The sequence below is a fragment of the Grammomys surdaster genome, unplaced genomic scaffold (assembly GCF_004785775.1).
Source record: "Grammomys surdaster isolate TR1022 unplaced genomic scaffold, NIH_TR_1.0 215, whole genome shotgun sequence".
In the NCBI taxonomy this organism is placed as follows: domain Eukaryota; kingdom Metazoa; phylum Chordata; class Mammalia; order Rodentia; family Muridae; genus Grammomys; species Grammomys surdaster.
This window is the reverse complement of record NW_021604660.1, coordinates 5,052,908-5,068,067: the sequence shown is the minus strand read 5'-3', so window position 1 is coordinate 5,068,067 and position 15,160 is coordinate 5,052,908. Positions and strand designations below refer to the sequence as shown.

At 40.4% G+C, this 15,160-nt stretch overlaps 1 protein-coding gene across 5 annotated transcripts in view; it reads right to left on the bottom strand.

Moving 5' to 3' along the window:
• The window catches only part of Ros1 (ROS proto-oncogene 1, receptor tyrosine kinase), a 108,078-nt gene that overhangs the window by 32,510 nt on the left and 60,408 nt on the right, over positions 1-15,160 (bottom strand). For 3 of the 5 annotated variants that reach the window (XM_028772596.1, XM_028772597.1, XM_028772600.1), the window contains exons 28-33: positions 11,797-11,996; positions 10,232-10,376; positions 9,290-9,525; positions 7,965-8,141; positions 2,982-3,150; positions 1,380-1,497 (exon numbers count right to left, since the gene is read on the bottom strand). In XM_028772596.1, coding sequence (XP_028628429.1) covers positions 1,380-1,497; positions 2,982-3,150; positions 7,965-8,141; positions 9,290-9,525; positions 10,232-10,376; positions 11,797-11,996 — 1,045 coding nt within the window. The remainder of the gene's footprint in view (positions 1-1,379; positions 1,498-2,981; positions 3,151-7,964; positions 8,142-9,289; positions 9,526-10,231; positions 10,377-11,796; positions 11,997-15,160) is intronic. The other 2 variants (XM_028772599.1, XM_028772598.1) reach the window with 1 other exon arrangement.

Sequence of the window (15,160 nt, the reverse complement as noted above, 5' to 3'; positions counted from 1 at the left end):
TGGCTTATATATTTTTTAATTTTTCATTCTCCTGTGTCACTTGTAATTTATTTATACAATATTTAGATAATATGTAGAATTTTAAATTGCAAGGACGGTATTATAATACTTAGTAAGTTAGTGCATAGATAAATAGTTCAGCCACCAAAATTATCAGTATGTGTGACCGGAGGTGGGGAGAGGGGTAAAATAGTGTAGAGTGTAACTAGAGTATCCTTTCTTGAGATATAACATAGAGATAATCATATGACAACACTTCCTCCTGCCCTATAGTGTTGATATTATAATACCAATAATGGAGCTCCAGGGCCAGGGTATGCAAGCTATTTAGGTAAAATTACACATTTATGGTCTTACTGAAGGGAACACACTAAAGAGTCCCAACAAAAAGTCGTGGCCTGGATATTACATACCACTATATTCAAAGGCAGCCAAGATAGTTCTTAAACATGTTTTGCCCTGTATGAAAAACAATGACAAACTATTTCTTGAAAATTGTAACTAAAAATGTAGCCCAAAGAAGTTCCTAACATGAGCAGGAAATTTTCTGAGGTTTTAGGGATGCCAGAGTAAAGACAAAGCAAAAATAGACCCAAAGCTCACATTGCCAGAACTATAATTATGGAAGTGACTTCTGTCCTTGGAGCCTCTTAAAGATGGCTTCATAGTCCCGTGAGGGGAGTGTCTTTGAAATTTGGATTTCTCCCCTCGGGCTGGCACGAGGTCAGTCCTTCTGGGCCAGTTCCCTCACTGAACTCTACAAACTGGCTGGGTCTGAAGGTACACGTGCTTCTCAGCTGCTGGTTTTAGGCTACAGCAGATTCTCAGTCTTTGGAAACACACTTATCTGTTGACATCAGACAGAAAAGCCTGCAGACCTATTGACTTCACATCATTTCAGCCATCTCCTTCGTCTCAGACTCAGAAAAAAGAATGCCAATCTTTCCACCACTTTTCACCTGAGAGAATCCAACTTTGCCAAAACAAAATTTATCAGTTTACATCCACCCATTGTCTGACACCAAACATCATCTTCATAAACATCATCTTCAAACATCATCTTCATAAGCAGAATGAATATTAAGTAAATATCAGTTGCATAAACTCTGAGGGAGTGGCTGCTGTGAAGTTTGCATTTGCAGTTGCAGATTTCTCAGAGAGACACGGTGTGTATTGTAATTAAGAAGGTCAAGGCTAATTTTAGGAAACGGACAAAGAATGTCATGAAACATACAAAAATCTGTAAAGATTCATTTTTCTATATAAATGTACTTTGACAGAGTTATTGCTTCTGATCACCTTGTAATTGCTTAGTTCTTGTGACACATAAGGCACCAGTTGATACATATCTGACCTCAAGGGCACCAGTTGACACGTACCTGACCTCAAGGGTGTAGTACATCAATCTGCTCCCATTATCTTCAGCTTTTTCCCACTGGATTGAATTTTTACTCCCTTCCAGTAACTTAGGAATGCCTGGTTTGTTTGGGACTCCAGCTTTATGGGGATAAAGAGAGAATTAACAGACACATTAGAGGTACAAAATATTTTGCATTAGTTATCTTTCGCTGGAATATGCTGAAGATGATTAATGTTTTAAAGAAATATTCTGATAGAAAGGCTGTGTGCGTGTGCCTGTGCATGTGCGTGTGCATGTGCGTGTGTAAACATGTGCTTATTTATATGGAAGCCAGAGGTCAACCTCAAGTTTTGGTCTTCAGTTACCACACACTTTACTTTTTTTGAGAGAATTACTCATTGGTTTAGTGCTCCTTCAGTGGGTAGGCTGGCTGCTTGAGGAGTCCCAGGGATCTACCTTTGTCCACCTGCCATAGCACTGGGATTACAAACGCTCTACCACATCCAGATGTTTGGTGTGGGTTCTGGGAACTTACCTGGTAAGCACTTTTCTGCTAGCACTGTCTCCCCAGCCCTGAAGCACATATTTTTATGTGAATATCTGAGCCTTTCATTAATGATGGGTTGGCTACTTAGTGAGCTAACACTAATCATATCTCTTATCTCAATACAAAATAAAATTTTAAAACAGTCACACTTTTGGAACCTTTGCCCTCTATTTTTTCAAGAATCAACCTGGAGTTATGGTGTTCAGAATCTTAGTCAAATAGAATTGTAGGACTTGGCTTGGTTTGTTTTTGTTTGTTTTTTTAAGATTTATTTATTTTATGTATATGAGTACACTGTAACTGTCTTTAGACACACCAAAAGAGGACATTGGATCCCATTACCGATGGTTGTGAGCCACCATGTGGTTGCCGAAAATTGAACTCAGGACTTCTAAAAGAGCAGCCAGTGCTCTTAACCACTGAGCCATCTCTCCAGCCCCATTATTTCTTCATTTTAGCATTTGGACTATAAAATTTATTTTGTATGTATTTCTTGGTCATCCAGTTACTCTATTTTATATAGTTCTTGCTACAAAACAATAGCTAGAGATATCAGAAAACTGAAAGAAGAAATAGTTTTGCCCATCTCAGGGTCCTATAAACCCTAGCCAGTATATTCTTGCTCCTTTCTGTAATGACTCCTAACTCTGGTTTATTCACCTATGCTACATACGTAGTAATGGCTCTCAGGAAAACATTTGAGGGCCAACAGAGATGGCTTAGAGGTTAAGGGCACTTGTTAGTCATATAGAGGATCCAGTTTCTGTTCCCAGTACACACATGGTGACTCACAGCCATATGTAACTATAGTTCTAGGAGATCCAACACCCTCTTCTGTCTAACATTAGAACCTGGTAATGCCATTAGGTACATAAGAAGGTATACATATAGAGAGTCAGACAAAACACTAACATATATAAATGAAAAATAGATATAATTTTTAAAATAAATGTGTGCTTCTAGAATGTGATTGGTGGAATTGAGGGATGAGAAAAGAGCAGAAATGTTTTCATTACACATATGTGCTAATGTATTAGGTAATAATGCATGCTAACAATATATGCTAATACCTACCTTTTGTCTTGAAGCTCTCTGGAATCGAGGAGCTATTTTCTCCTGTCATATAAACCACCACGACTCGGATGTTATAAGGAGTGTAAGGCTGTAGATCTGTGATGTTGCAGGCATAAACTGGACCTTGGCTGCATGAAGCTTTGACATGGTAAAACTCATTATATTTCCACTAGAAAAAGAAGTATAACTAAGATTTTTACTCTTTTCAGAAACTCTTCAGAAGATGTTAATTAAAACTCACATAAACTTATTTACATTAAAAGTAAGACTTCTTTATGCTATTTAGTTCCAATCATTACTCTTATCACACATAGCCCCATTGTTTCTTATGTCAGGTTATAATTAGATGAACGGCCTCTTAGAATCACCGAAGTGTTCCTAAGTCTGTCCAATGGAGAAGATTCAGAGCTGAGACGTGCTGCTCTCCCTAGATGCTGACGCTCATGCTAAGGAGGGGTGGCTAAGAATGGAAGTCACAGTGGAGGAACAAGGATAGACTCATTCAAGGAGAGCCTCAATTCCAGAGACTTGCTCACTTTAAACTCGCCATGTTATATGCTTTCATTCTCTGCTGAAGTCCGTCAACAAGCTAAAACATTTGGGATTTTCCTCTTACACTGTCTTTGGATATGTGCTGACTATGCTTTATACACATCCCTAGGAACCTAAATTCCTCTGAAAAGGAAAATTCTGGCCCACCATACACAATCCTCCGCAGGTTAGACATTAAGTACAGGAAATCTCCCTCTCATTCCACTTTACACACTGATAGTCTTTAAGTTCAACTACGTGAAGCTTCTTCTCTGTGTGAAATAACTTTTCAAAAATTTTTCTATTTGAGACCCCTATGAAAGAGTTAGGAGAAAGATTGAAGGAGCCAAAGGAGTGAGCAACCCCATAGAAAAACTAACAGTATCGACAAACCCAGAACCCTCAGAGCTCCCAGAGACTAAGCCACCAACCAAAGAGTTTACATGGGCTGATCCCTGAACACGCCCCTCCCACACACACACACACATATGTAGCAGAGGACTGCCTTGTCTGTTCTCAGTGTGAGAGGATGCACCTGATGCTGTAGAGACTTGATGCCCCAGGGAAGGGGGATGTGGCAGGGGAAGCACCCTCTCATAGGCAAAGGGGCAGAAAAAAGGGGTGACAAACTCTGGGAGAGAGGACCCTGAGGGGGAATGTAAATAAATAAAATAATTAATTTAAGAAATCTTTCTATTTAGGTCCTTAAAAAACATTACTTGACAATGTTGAGTGGGGTTTTGTTGTTGTTGTTATTATTGTTATTGTTGTTTTGCTTTTGTATACAAATAAGACAAAGGCTGTGGCATTTTGTCAAGAGTTCTTAGTGTCTTTTCCTTGGTAGTGTTTCCTAAGGTCAGTTTCCATAAATAACCTTTCCTCTGCATCTCCTTTTTCATTCAGCCCTCATGAAGTCATATCATATCATCAAATAGGCACTTTACACTAGTTTCTGTCAAAGTTAGAAATATCTTCTGTTGCAATTTCAGGAGATAGACCACCATGTTACAAAAAAATCAGGGGTTGGGGGTTACTGGAAAGAAGAGAGGGAATAAAATAGTAAGCAGCAGAAGTGTTATTCAAGGCACTGCCTGCACTAAACTCATGAACACAGCAGTCCCACTGACACATAATGAAATGGCTTAATGAAGCAGACCATTCAATGCAATGTGTATTCAAGCTGAATGTGTGTGTGTGTGTGTGTGTGTGTGTGTGTGTGTGTGTGTGTGTATGTGTGTGTAAGAGGGAGGGAAAGGTGAAGAAGGAGAGAGGACCGGGTAGAGGAGCAGGAGGAAGAAGGGAGGGAGGGAGGGAGAGAGAAAGTGTGTGTTTACTTCCAGCTAAAATCTTTAACTAGTTAGGTCTTGCCTTCTTAACAATATGGTATATAAATTACCTTTAGTGACTGGACTAGGGGACTCAGCAGTCTGCAGCATCAGCAAGGCTCCTAAAATGCAGGTAAGATGGTTATTGGGAACACTTGCTGGAAAATTGGCAGCTGATTGGCCTCACTGCAGTAGTGAATTCTGGGCAGACCACCAACTTGGCAGCTTTAGTGGGCTATCCCAGTAAAAAATCACAGGGAGTTGGAACCATCCCTTTGTCAGAAGCTCACAAGGGCAGGGGTAAGAGCTACCCTGGAGGGATTGCATGACTGTCTGTGCAGTTTTGGAGAGTGTCAAACCTATAGTATCTTATATATCAAAACTTCAGAAATATGTAATTTCAGTAGAAAACAAAAAAAAATGAAGAGGAAAAAACACAATTCAATGGACTTCTTTGAAAACAAGCCACATTTTCCCCCAATTTTAAATGCCATGTGTGCTACTTATATACACTTTTTAGATATCTTTTAAAATCTATGTAATTCAGGAAACAGATAAAAAATAGCTTGGGGTCTGGGGGTGTAGCTAAGTTGGCAAAGTGCCTACCTATTATGCATATTTTTTTTTACAGTGAAACTGTTTTTAATGATTTGCCTATTCGAAATGGTGACCTTATAAAAATAAGGCTACACTGGAGAGACTGAAGAATTGTTCTCTTTTGGACTTAAGTAAACCTAATGCAGCTCAGTGTAAACTCAAGGGGAAGGAGATGTTATTGTTGCTTCTCGGATAGGGAAAGAAGTAAAAAATAATAATGCACTGGTACCTCCCAACATCACGGTCCAGGTGAGGTGGTGTACACCTTAATCTTAGTATGCAGAAGATGGGACAGAAGGAAGAATCAGAAGTTCAAGGTCTAAAGTTATGCCCAGCTATATAAAAATTCAAGACTAGCATAGGCTGGATAAGAGTTTGTCTCAAAACAAACAAATAAATAAATCCTCAGCTTATGTTCTGATGTCTTTATTTTGCCAGCATGGAAAGTGTGAAATAACGACAAAGTTGACCATATTGTTCTTCTATTTATAAAGAAAAGTTCATCTAAGTAAGTCCAAAAGAGAATAATCTTCCAATCTCTCCAATTTATCCTTACCTTTATAAAGTCTTCATTTCAAATAGGTAAGTCATTAAAACAGTTGCAGTATAAAAAAGAAAAAAGGCTACATACTCAATATTCAGTACTTGATCTTCTATTTCCTCACTCTTATTAAAAAAGAGCAAAATCACAAATATATATATATATATATATACATATGGAGAGAGAGAGAGAGAAAGAGAAGGGAGGGAGGGAGGGGGGGGGGGACAGAACCTACAAGAGAAATGGGACCATGACATGGGAGGGAGACACTTTAAGGAAACAGTGGAATGTAGATGACATAAAAGCAGAGGGGGCTGCTGTTGGACAAGAAACAGACATAGAGGGCAGCAGAAGGAGGCTGAATAAGAACAAGAACACTGTCAACATGTGAGCACAAGTGGGGAAGGGACACTTGGCATCCCCCCTTAGTTGATGAGCTACTCATAATTAATGGCTGCTTGGGGAAAGGGGTTATTTTTCTTCAAGGGTAGAGACACAGGTGAGTTGACCAGTAAATAGCTCCACACTGTGTACAAGAAAGCAACCCTGCTTTAACTCAGCAGGTTACTAAGATAAACACAGCAGGAGGAGGATGTTTTGGAAAGGGGATTTGGGGGGGGAGCGGGCCTAGGGGAGGGTGTAAGAAAGAGGAGTGGCAGAGAGATGAAGTGAAATTAGGAAATATCCACCTATGAAATTATCAAAAGGAAGTGGAAGGAGGAAAGAGAGGGGAATGGTGTGAATGCTATCAAATATGTAGCAGTCATGTAACAAATTATTGAATATTCAATTAAATTTTGTTTCAAAAAATAAATGTGCAAAAAAGGGAACAATCTGACTTTTTTTAAAAGTGAGATCTCTACAGTTCTAATTTGCTTTAAGCAATTCCAAAACAAGACGGTCTCAAACAATCTTTACATAAGCCTGTGAACACACAGACATGTACACAACTAAGCATTGGTAAAAAATGGCGAACAACAATTACAAAATCTTAATAATCTATTCTTGGTGCACCACTGTTAAAGCCAGTGTGAATTTCCTGAACAGGGTCTGGTTAACTGACATCTTAAACGTCAGTTTGAGCATTGACTTAATAAATCAAGAAGAATGATGAATAAAGAAACATTTTAAACTTCACACATTCACAGCAAACTGTTTGGGAATAAAGTGGCTTCTCACTTCACCCTCTCCCATTGCTCTACCCTACTGAAATGTGGAAAGCACACTTCCAAACTCGGTTTTAGCTTTTTGCTCATTGGTTTGCTTATTGGTTTTTCAGAGAAAACACCTAATTGTTATGGATTTTAAAGGTGAAAACATATAAATCAAGTTTATTAATAATTAACATTTTATTCAACATAAAATTAGTAAGATGACTTACACAGCTCTTATAATTTTATGTGTAGGGGTGGTTGGCCTGAATCTATGTCCATATACCATGTATGTTTCCAGTTCTCTTTGAAGGCCAGAAGACAGAGTCAGATCCCCTGGGACAGTTGTGAGTAGCCATGTGGGAATTGAATTAGGTCCTCTGGAATAGTAGTCAGTGCTCTTAAGTCCTGAGCTATATCCCCAGGCCCTATATGAGTCTTCTGAAAGTCACATTTTTATTGCATTTATTTAATATGGGAGGGGGTGGGAGTGGAGATACCCATGTGTCAAGACTTGTGTCTAGAGATCGGAAGAAAATCTGTGAGAACAGGTTCTCTCCTTCTTCTTTGTGGGTCCCATGGATCAAACTCAAGACCTCAGGCTTGACAATAAACACCTTTACCCATGAGCCACACTGCCATCCCTTCAAAGCAAACTGAACCTTGGACGCTATTTTGGACAGAACTTTACCGGATAATTTACTGCTTCTCATGCCAATCTGAGCCAATAGATGTTGGCAAGCACTATTGACTTATACAAGAGAACATTCTAGTCATAAAAAAAAATCTTTCCAGCTTATTGCAGATCATAAAACAAGGATTTGCATCAAAAGTCTACCTTCTGGAGTTCAAACCAAAATCTGGTGAGGTTAACATTAGATGGAGCCTTCCAATTTAACTGCAGACTAGTGTTCTCTGGAACCAAGACAGAAGGTTTCTCTGGTGTGTCAAACATGTTGACACTGACAGGATGACTCTCAGTACACCACATTTCCTCCGGGTGGCAGGCCAGAACCTTTTTTGTTTAAATAAATAAATAAATAAATAAATAAATAAATAAGAAAAAAATCTTAGTCTTCGCAGAACATGATCTTAAATATGGCAATTAGAAGTGCCCAGGACAAGAAGGTAGAGAGAAGGAGGGGCCTGGAGGGAGAGAGGAGGGAAAGAGGGGAAAAGGGGAGCAGAATCAGGTATGGAAAGAGACAGGAGAGAAGTCCAGAGGATCAGCAGAATGAACAGAAACATGTAGCAGTAGGAGGTGGAGAATGGGGTGGGGGTGGGGGGGTGGGGGTGGGGGGGTGGAGAACCTCTAGAAAGTCCCAGACAACAGGGAAGCCAGGGGTTCCCAGGACCCAACGAGGATAACATTAGCTGAAATACCCAACAGAGGGGAGATAGAACCTGAAGAGACTACTACCTCCAGTAGATAGGCATGGCCCCCAGTTGAGGGATGGGACCACCCACACATCTCAAAATGTTTAACCCAGAATTGTTCCGGTCTAAATTAAACACAGGGACAAAAATGGAGCAGAGATTGAAGGAAAGGCCATCCACAGACCACCCCACCTTGAGATCCATTCCATCTGCCAGACACCAAACCCAGATACTATTGCTGATGCCAAGAAGTGCTCACATACTGGAGTCTGGCATGACTGACCTCTGAGAGGCTCTGCAAAGCATCTGACTCAGACAGATGAAGATATTCACAGCCAACCATCTGACTGAGCCTGGAGACCCCAGTGGAAGAGTTTAGTGGAAGGACTGATGGAACTGACGAAGATTGCAACTCCATAGGAAGGACAACAATATCAATTAACTGGACCCCCCACCCAGAGCTTCCAGGGACTAAACTACCAATCAAAGAGTATACATGGATGGGTTCATGGCTCCAGATACATATGTAGTAGAGGATGGCCTTATCTGGCATCAATGGGAGGGGAGGCCCTTGGTCCTGTGGAGGCTTGATGCCCCAGCATTAGGGGATGCTCGAAGGGTGAAGTAAGAGTGGGTAGGTGGGTGGGGAAGCACCCTCTTAGAGACAAAGGGGAGAGGGATGGGATGGGGAGTTTGCAGAAGGGAGAACTGGAAGGGGGACAACATTTGAAATATAAATAAATAAAACAACCAATTAACAAAAAAAAATGTGCCCAGGACACACAATACCTTCAGCACATAGAGTTGTCCACCAGATAGTTTAGTGACAAGTAGAGAAAGCCTGGCACTTGGAAATTCACCCTGTCTCAGAGGAGTCTCAGGAATTGGAGCCAGGTATGACATAACCAGCTGATAGCGGACTGACTCTTTGCGTCCGTTTGGCTTATGCGATTCTGTCCAGAATACATGGAGACTGGTGTCTGACAGCACAGTTGTGTTGATATGACAAACTGCCCCAGGCACTGAAATAAACAGTATCGAAGGATAAGGGACATTGCAACAGCACTAGGTGGTGGAAAAAAGCAAGAGAGTCAGTTGAGGAACAGTGCTATCATGTGAGCAGAACGAGTTACAGAGGTCCAAAGGAAAGTTGGCCACTTACATAATGGGAAGTGAGCAGGCTGCCTGAAAAGATGTTGTCTATTTTTGCCTAATGACCAAATCACTCTCTGACCCCAGCTCAAATCTACAGGCAGTGATGAACTATGAAATTTGAGAAAGCTTTGTGACAACCATCAAAAACAGCTGAGAGAAATTATTTCCAGCCTTCAGAGTCTCAATCTCCTATTTCGAAAACTGTGAGGCTGTATTATTTTAAGTCCCAGGGCAATGGGCAAAATTCACATTATATCTTGGTTTTCTTATCCTGCCACATGTGCAGAAACCTCTGATTACATGAGGGGAGAGTGACACTGCATGAGCTTCTTGGTCAATCTACATTTTGATGTCTTACCTTCTAGTTTCTTTGTGCTTTGTTGGACTCAGTCTTGTCAGGGGTTAGAGCCAGGGTCAAGACTCTAAAGTGTTTTCTCAGAATTCACAGTTCTTATTGAACGTTAAACACCCCCATAATGGTGATTACTTAGCATTCAGATGAAAAATACAGACATGGGCATCATACATATCATAGAATTCCACACTAGACATCTACAGTAGCCCAGAACTCACCTCCACTTTTAGTTTTTCCGTGAATCTCTTTTCCCAGAGGTAAATGTTCTAAAGGATCTGAGTAATAGTTCTTCACAGCTATCTGAATCACATACGTCGAAAATGGCTCCAGACCTTCAATCCGGGCTACATTCTCCTGTGATTCCTGTCATTGAATTTTTCATTAACTATTCAATTCTTATATTTCATACAAATGATTGGAAACAGTTGCGCTGAACTGTTTGATACTACTGTCTTAATCTAACAGACTTGACTTGTTTACTGTCTCCATGAATTAGTGACAGATGATTAGCAGGCTACTCTGGGCAAGTGTGGAATGACTCACCACACAAGGCAGTGAGATCTGGAAGAGAAACAACATTTTATTCTCATTGCCTCACAATGTGGAATTGTCAATTTGCAAACTTATGTGAACATAATGAAAGATCAAATAAATACAGTTAAAGATTCTCAGAAATCAAGTTTATTGGACTGAGCAACATCCTGGAGGCTCTGGTTCTCAATGCTGCCTGTGCTTTAAAACCCTCCAAGAAGGTTTCTGTACACATGCTTTGGTACCAGTCTTGGAAATCCTGACTGAGTGGTCTTGTGTGAAGCCAAGATTAAGAGTACCTGACTTATACTTGTCTTACTTTACAGACAGGAAACTATAGTTGGTCTAATACCAAAAATGTCCTGCACTGTAACATATCTTATTCAGCGTAATGTACACTTTATGACAACACACAGTATCTAATGCCTAAGGCTGATGATCAATTTCCCTCCTTTAAATTGCTTAAATAAAACAATTACAAAGAAAAATATGGAACACAGATTATTCCATTATGCTAATAACCAAACGGCAACCAAATACACTGGTATTGAGGTGAATAGTAGCAATTCATTCATCCAAGAAACAGCTACATCCAGGCACAGTGATATGTGCCTGTAATGTCATATATTACACCAGAGGCAAGGCATCCCACCGTAATCACAAGGCCAGCCTGGGCTATTGGGCTAGTTTTCTGCCAGTTAGGACTATACAGTAAAATGATGTCTCAGAGAGACAGAGAGAAACAATGAGTACACTGTTTACTGTATGTCTATTATTCCACACAACTAGAGAAACAATTACAGATGACAAGCAGATGGAGTCTATAGAGTACATATCAGAACACACAAAACAAGTAGACAAAAATATAATTTATATTTTATATTAGATAAATGTCGTAAAAGGACACAAAATAGTCTCATTCTCCCTCCTTGATTCAATCCTTGGCTCTTCCATTTAATTGTCAGGTCATAGAAACAGGTTCTATCAATTAGGGAGAGAAATAAATTTTGTCTCTCAAGACCTGCAAGAAACAGTTACCATGACAACCCATAGCTAGTGTTAATAAGTTTCCCTAATGTTGAACTTACTCCCAGGCAAGAAGGCTAGAAACCAATATGCTTCGATCAGTCATTGACTGGAAGAAGTTTTAAAACAAAGAAGCTTAAAATATCTTTGTCAGAACACGTGATTCAAAGGTTTACATCAAGTAAGAGCATCTTATAGAGACAAGAGCAGCCAGCTCTTGGCTTACCAGCATTCTGTATTTCCTGTCGGAATTGTTTGCTCTGTTAGCTTCCATATAGTAAACCAGGTATGTTGATGTGGGGCTGGTAATACCACGCCACGTGAGGTTTGTCTTGACTGGAGGTAATTGGAGTGTGAGGCTGGTGTTGGTGGCATTCAATATAGTTGCTTCTACCATATTTGAAGCTAGAGACAGATATGCTTTATCTAAAACAATAAGAAAAAAAGGAATAGTAGGTTCATCTAACGAGGGTGATAGCAAATGTGAGAGACAAATTTGTGGGGTACACAGAACTTTACATTGAAATGATGAGTATGAGATGCTTTACATAGTGTGTCTACTTTGAGGCCCTGGCTTTGGCACACTATCCCCGATCCTCCCAGCACACTACACCTTTTCTCTACACTCACACATGTCTGATGTTTAGGATAGCATACCCAAAGGAAACTCATTTTCCAAAGTTCAATTACACAATCTTGGTAGGTGTCTACTCTGCGAACCTTCCAAAGTGGCATTTGCCTCCCTGATAATGAAGGGCAAATATTCTGTAAGACATCCCTGACCCTCGCTGTCTCCCTGACTAAGATGCAGCCACCATATCACTAGGAGCAGGAGCAATCTTGTAAGAACTTACTAGAAGACATGATAGCAAAGTTTGAAGCTAGCTGGCATGGTGGCATATGCTTGTAAAAATAGCACTTGGGAGGCAGAGGCTCAAGAGGGGCATGGGTTTGATGCTAACGTTTGTGTATGCCATGTTATTGCACTCTTAAATTCACTGTAGCTGTGACCACCTGCATAGGATCACCACAAAATCTGACGTGTTGACACCTAGTCATTAAAGTGGGAAAGGCTCATAGAGTTTCTATAAAGATTTATATACAAATAATGGTTGGTGAGAAAGAGATATTTTATTTGGTGATAGGGTCACTGATAAGTATACATGCTCTGATGCATGCAACTGTAAATAATGCTAATGAAATTCATTGGTTTACAAAAAATGAAAGACAGGTAAGTAGAAAAAGTGGGTAAGGGCACTTCCTACAAACCTGACAACCTGAGTTGGATCCCCAGAATCCACAGTAGAAGACAAAGAACTCCTAAAAATTGTCCTCTGACCTCTACAGATACATCATGACAAGCATGCACCTGCATTCATTCACACACACACACACACACACACACACACACACGAGTAAATAAAAAAAACTTTTAAATTATATGAAATAGTAAAAGATTAAGAGGAAGAATAATAGCAAGAGTGAAAGACTAGGAGAAGGAAGAGGGTGGGTATGATCAAAGTATGCTATGTACATATATGAACATGCCATAATGCAGCCCACTGCTATGTATAATTAATATATGCTAATAAAGACATTAAAATAAAAAAGAGCTTGAGGTCAGCTTGGGTGACATAGTGGGTTCAAGATTAACTTCAAGTACCTAGACAGACCGTGTGACAAAAAAACAACAAAAATGTAGGAAAACCAGAAGTCACGTCCTGATGGCATGAGAGAGTACCTATGTACAACACCCAACCAGGTATGTCATACCCTGAATAGACTGAGGGAGCCGTAGTCACTGCGACTACAGTAGGAATAGGAAGGAATGTGTGCTCTAGCCCATCCAGTGGCACACCACAATGAAAGTTTCCTTTCTTCTAGCTTGTGGCTACTACTGTGAGAAAACATTGATCAAAAGCAACTTGTGAGATGAAGAGATTTATTTCAGCTTGCAGCTTATAGTCCACCATCAAGGAAAACCAAGACAGACACATGGAGGCAGGACTTGAAAGCAAACTCCATGTATTAATACTGCTTAGTGGCTTGAGCCTCATGGGTAGCTCAATCTACTTTCTTGTACAGCCCAGGACCACCTGCCCAGGAGTAGTACTTCCCACAGTGGGCTAAGCCTTTCTACAACAATCATGAATGGAGAAAATACCTCACAGATGAGGCCACCACTCAGTCTTTTGGAGGCAATTCCTCAGATGAGGTTCCTTCTTCTCAGTGACATTGTGTTAAGTTGACATAAACTAATCAGTAGAATTGACCCCTTGTCAAATTGACAGCCTTTCTTGGAGGGAACTATAGATGTATTTTGGAGCTTTGGCCTAGAAGAGGCTGCCAGTGTCTGTATTAGTTTGCTACTCTGTTGCTGTAATAAAACACCTATTAAAAACCAATTTTGAGGGGAAAGGGGGTTATTTATGCTTTGCAGACTTTATAATCTGTGACTGATGGAATCCAAGTCAGGAACTGAACACAGGAACCTGGAAGCAGGAACTGACCCTGAGGCCATGTAGAAACACTGCTTACTTGTTTGCTCCTTGTACCTTGCTCAGCCTCCTTTCTTACACAGTCCAGGACCACCCACCCAAGGAAGCACTCCCACATCAATCATCAATCGGAAACCTAACAACTCTACACCTACTCCTTGGCCCATTGTCTACTGGAGTTTACAATCACATCTCCTGTCCACTGTTCTGTCTTGTCTCTTGACTCTTCAAAGTTACACTTTATTCTGCTCACATTGCACTGTCTGCAAGCTATGCTAGGTTTCTACCTGTCTGCCCCCGGTGCAGGTTCCCTCCACAGTCTGGAATGATCTTCATGCATCATATCTCCAGGGAAGCCGTGACCCTGCTCTAACGCAGGGGAGAGCATTACGTCTGTGTCCCCATCACAGACCTGCATTCTTCTACCATGATACTAGGCACATTCATTTTTAGTTTGATACTTTATTGCTTATCCACCAGTAGAATGTGGAGCTTCGGAATCTCAGACTGGGCTTCAGAGTTCCAGAAGAGAGAGTGACACATTTTAGCTACAATCTTTACTAATTGGTGCTTGCAAACTATAAATACATCCTTTGCATCTAATAAGAAACTTAGAAGAGGAATGTCTAAGCACCAAATATTTGATTGAGCCCACTCCGCTACTTCCTTGAGAAGGTGCCTCCAGTTCTTCTACAGAGAGAGTTATCTAACTCACAAGTATTTACATATCGTTCTACTGCCTCATACTCCACATTTCAGATGAATGTTATCTATTGTCATGGATCATAAGCTGTTGGGAAATGACCCTAATGTGGAGATTCCAGTCATGGATTCCAAAGTGAGCAAAGCATACGCAGATCAACCTACATCTTTGATTCCTGAGAAGAAGGAGTGCACAAAGAACCCCTGATTCTAACTTTGAGGACACTGGGAAGGCCTGAGGAGTTGGAAAAAAAATAATTTCACTAATGATACAGAATGGGCCTCTCTTCAGATACATGGTGCTATTCATTTGTGCTGATTTCTGGTCTAAATAAACAATGTGATCATCATATTAGGAAAAATGGGGCAAAATAACTTACTCACCGAGTA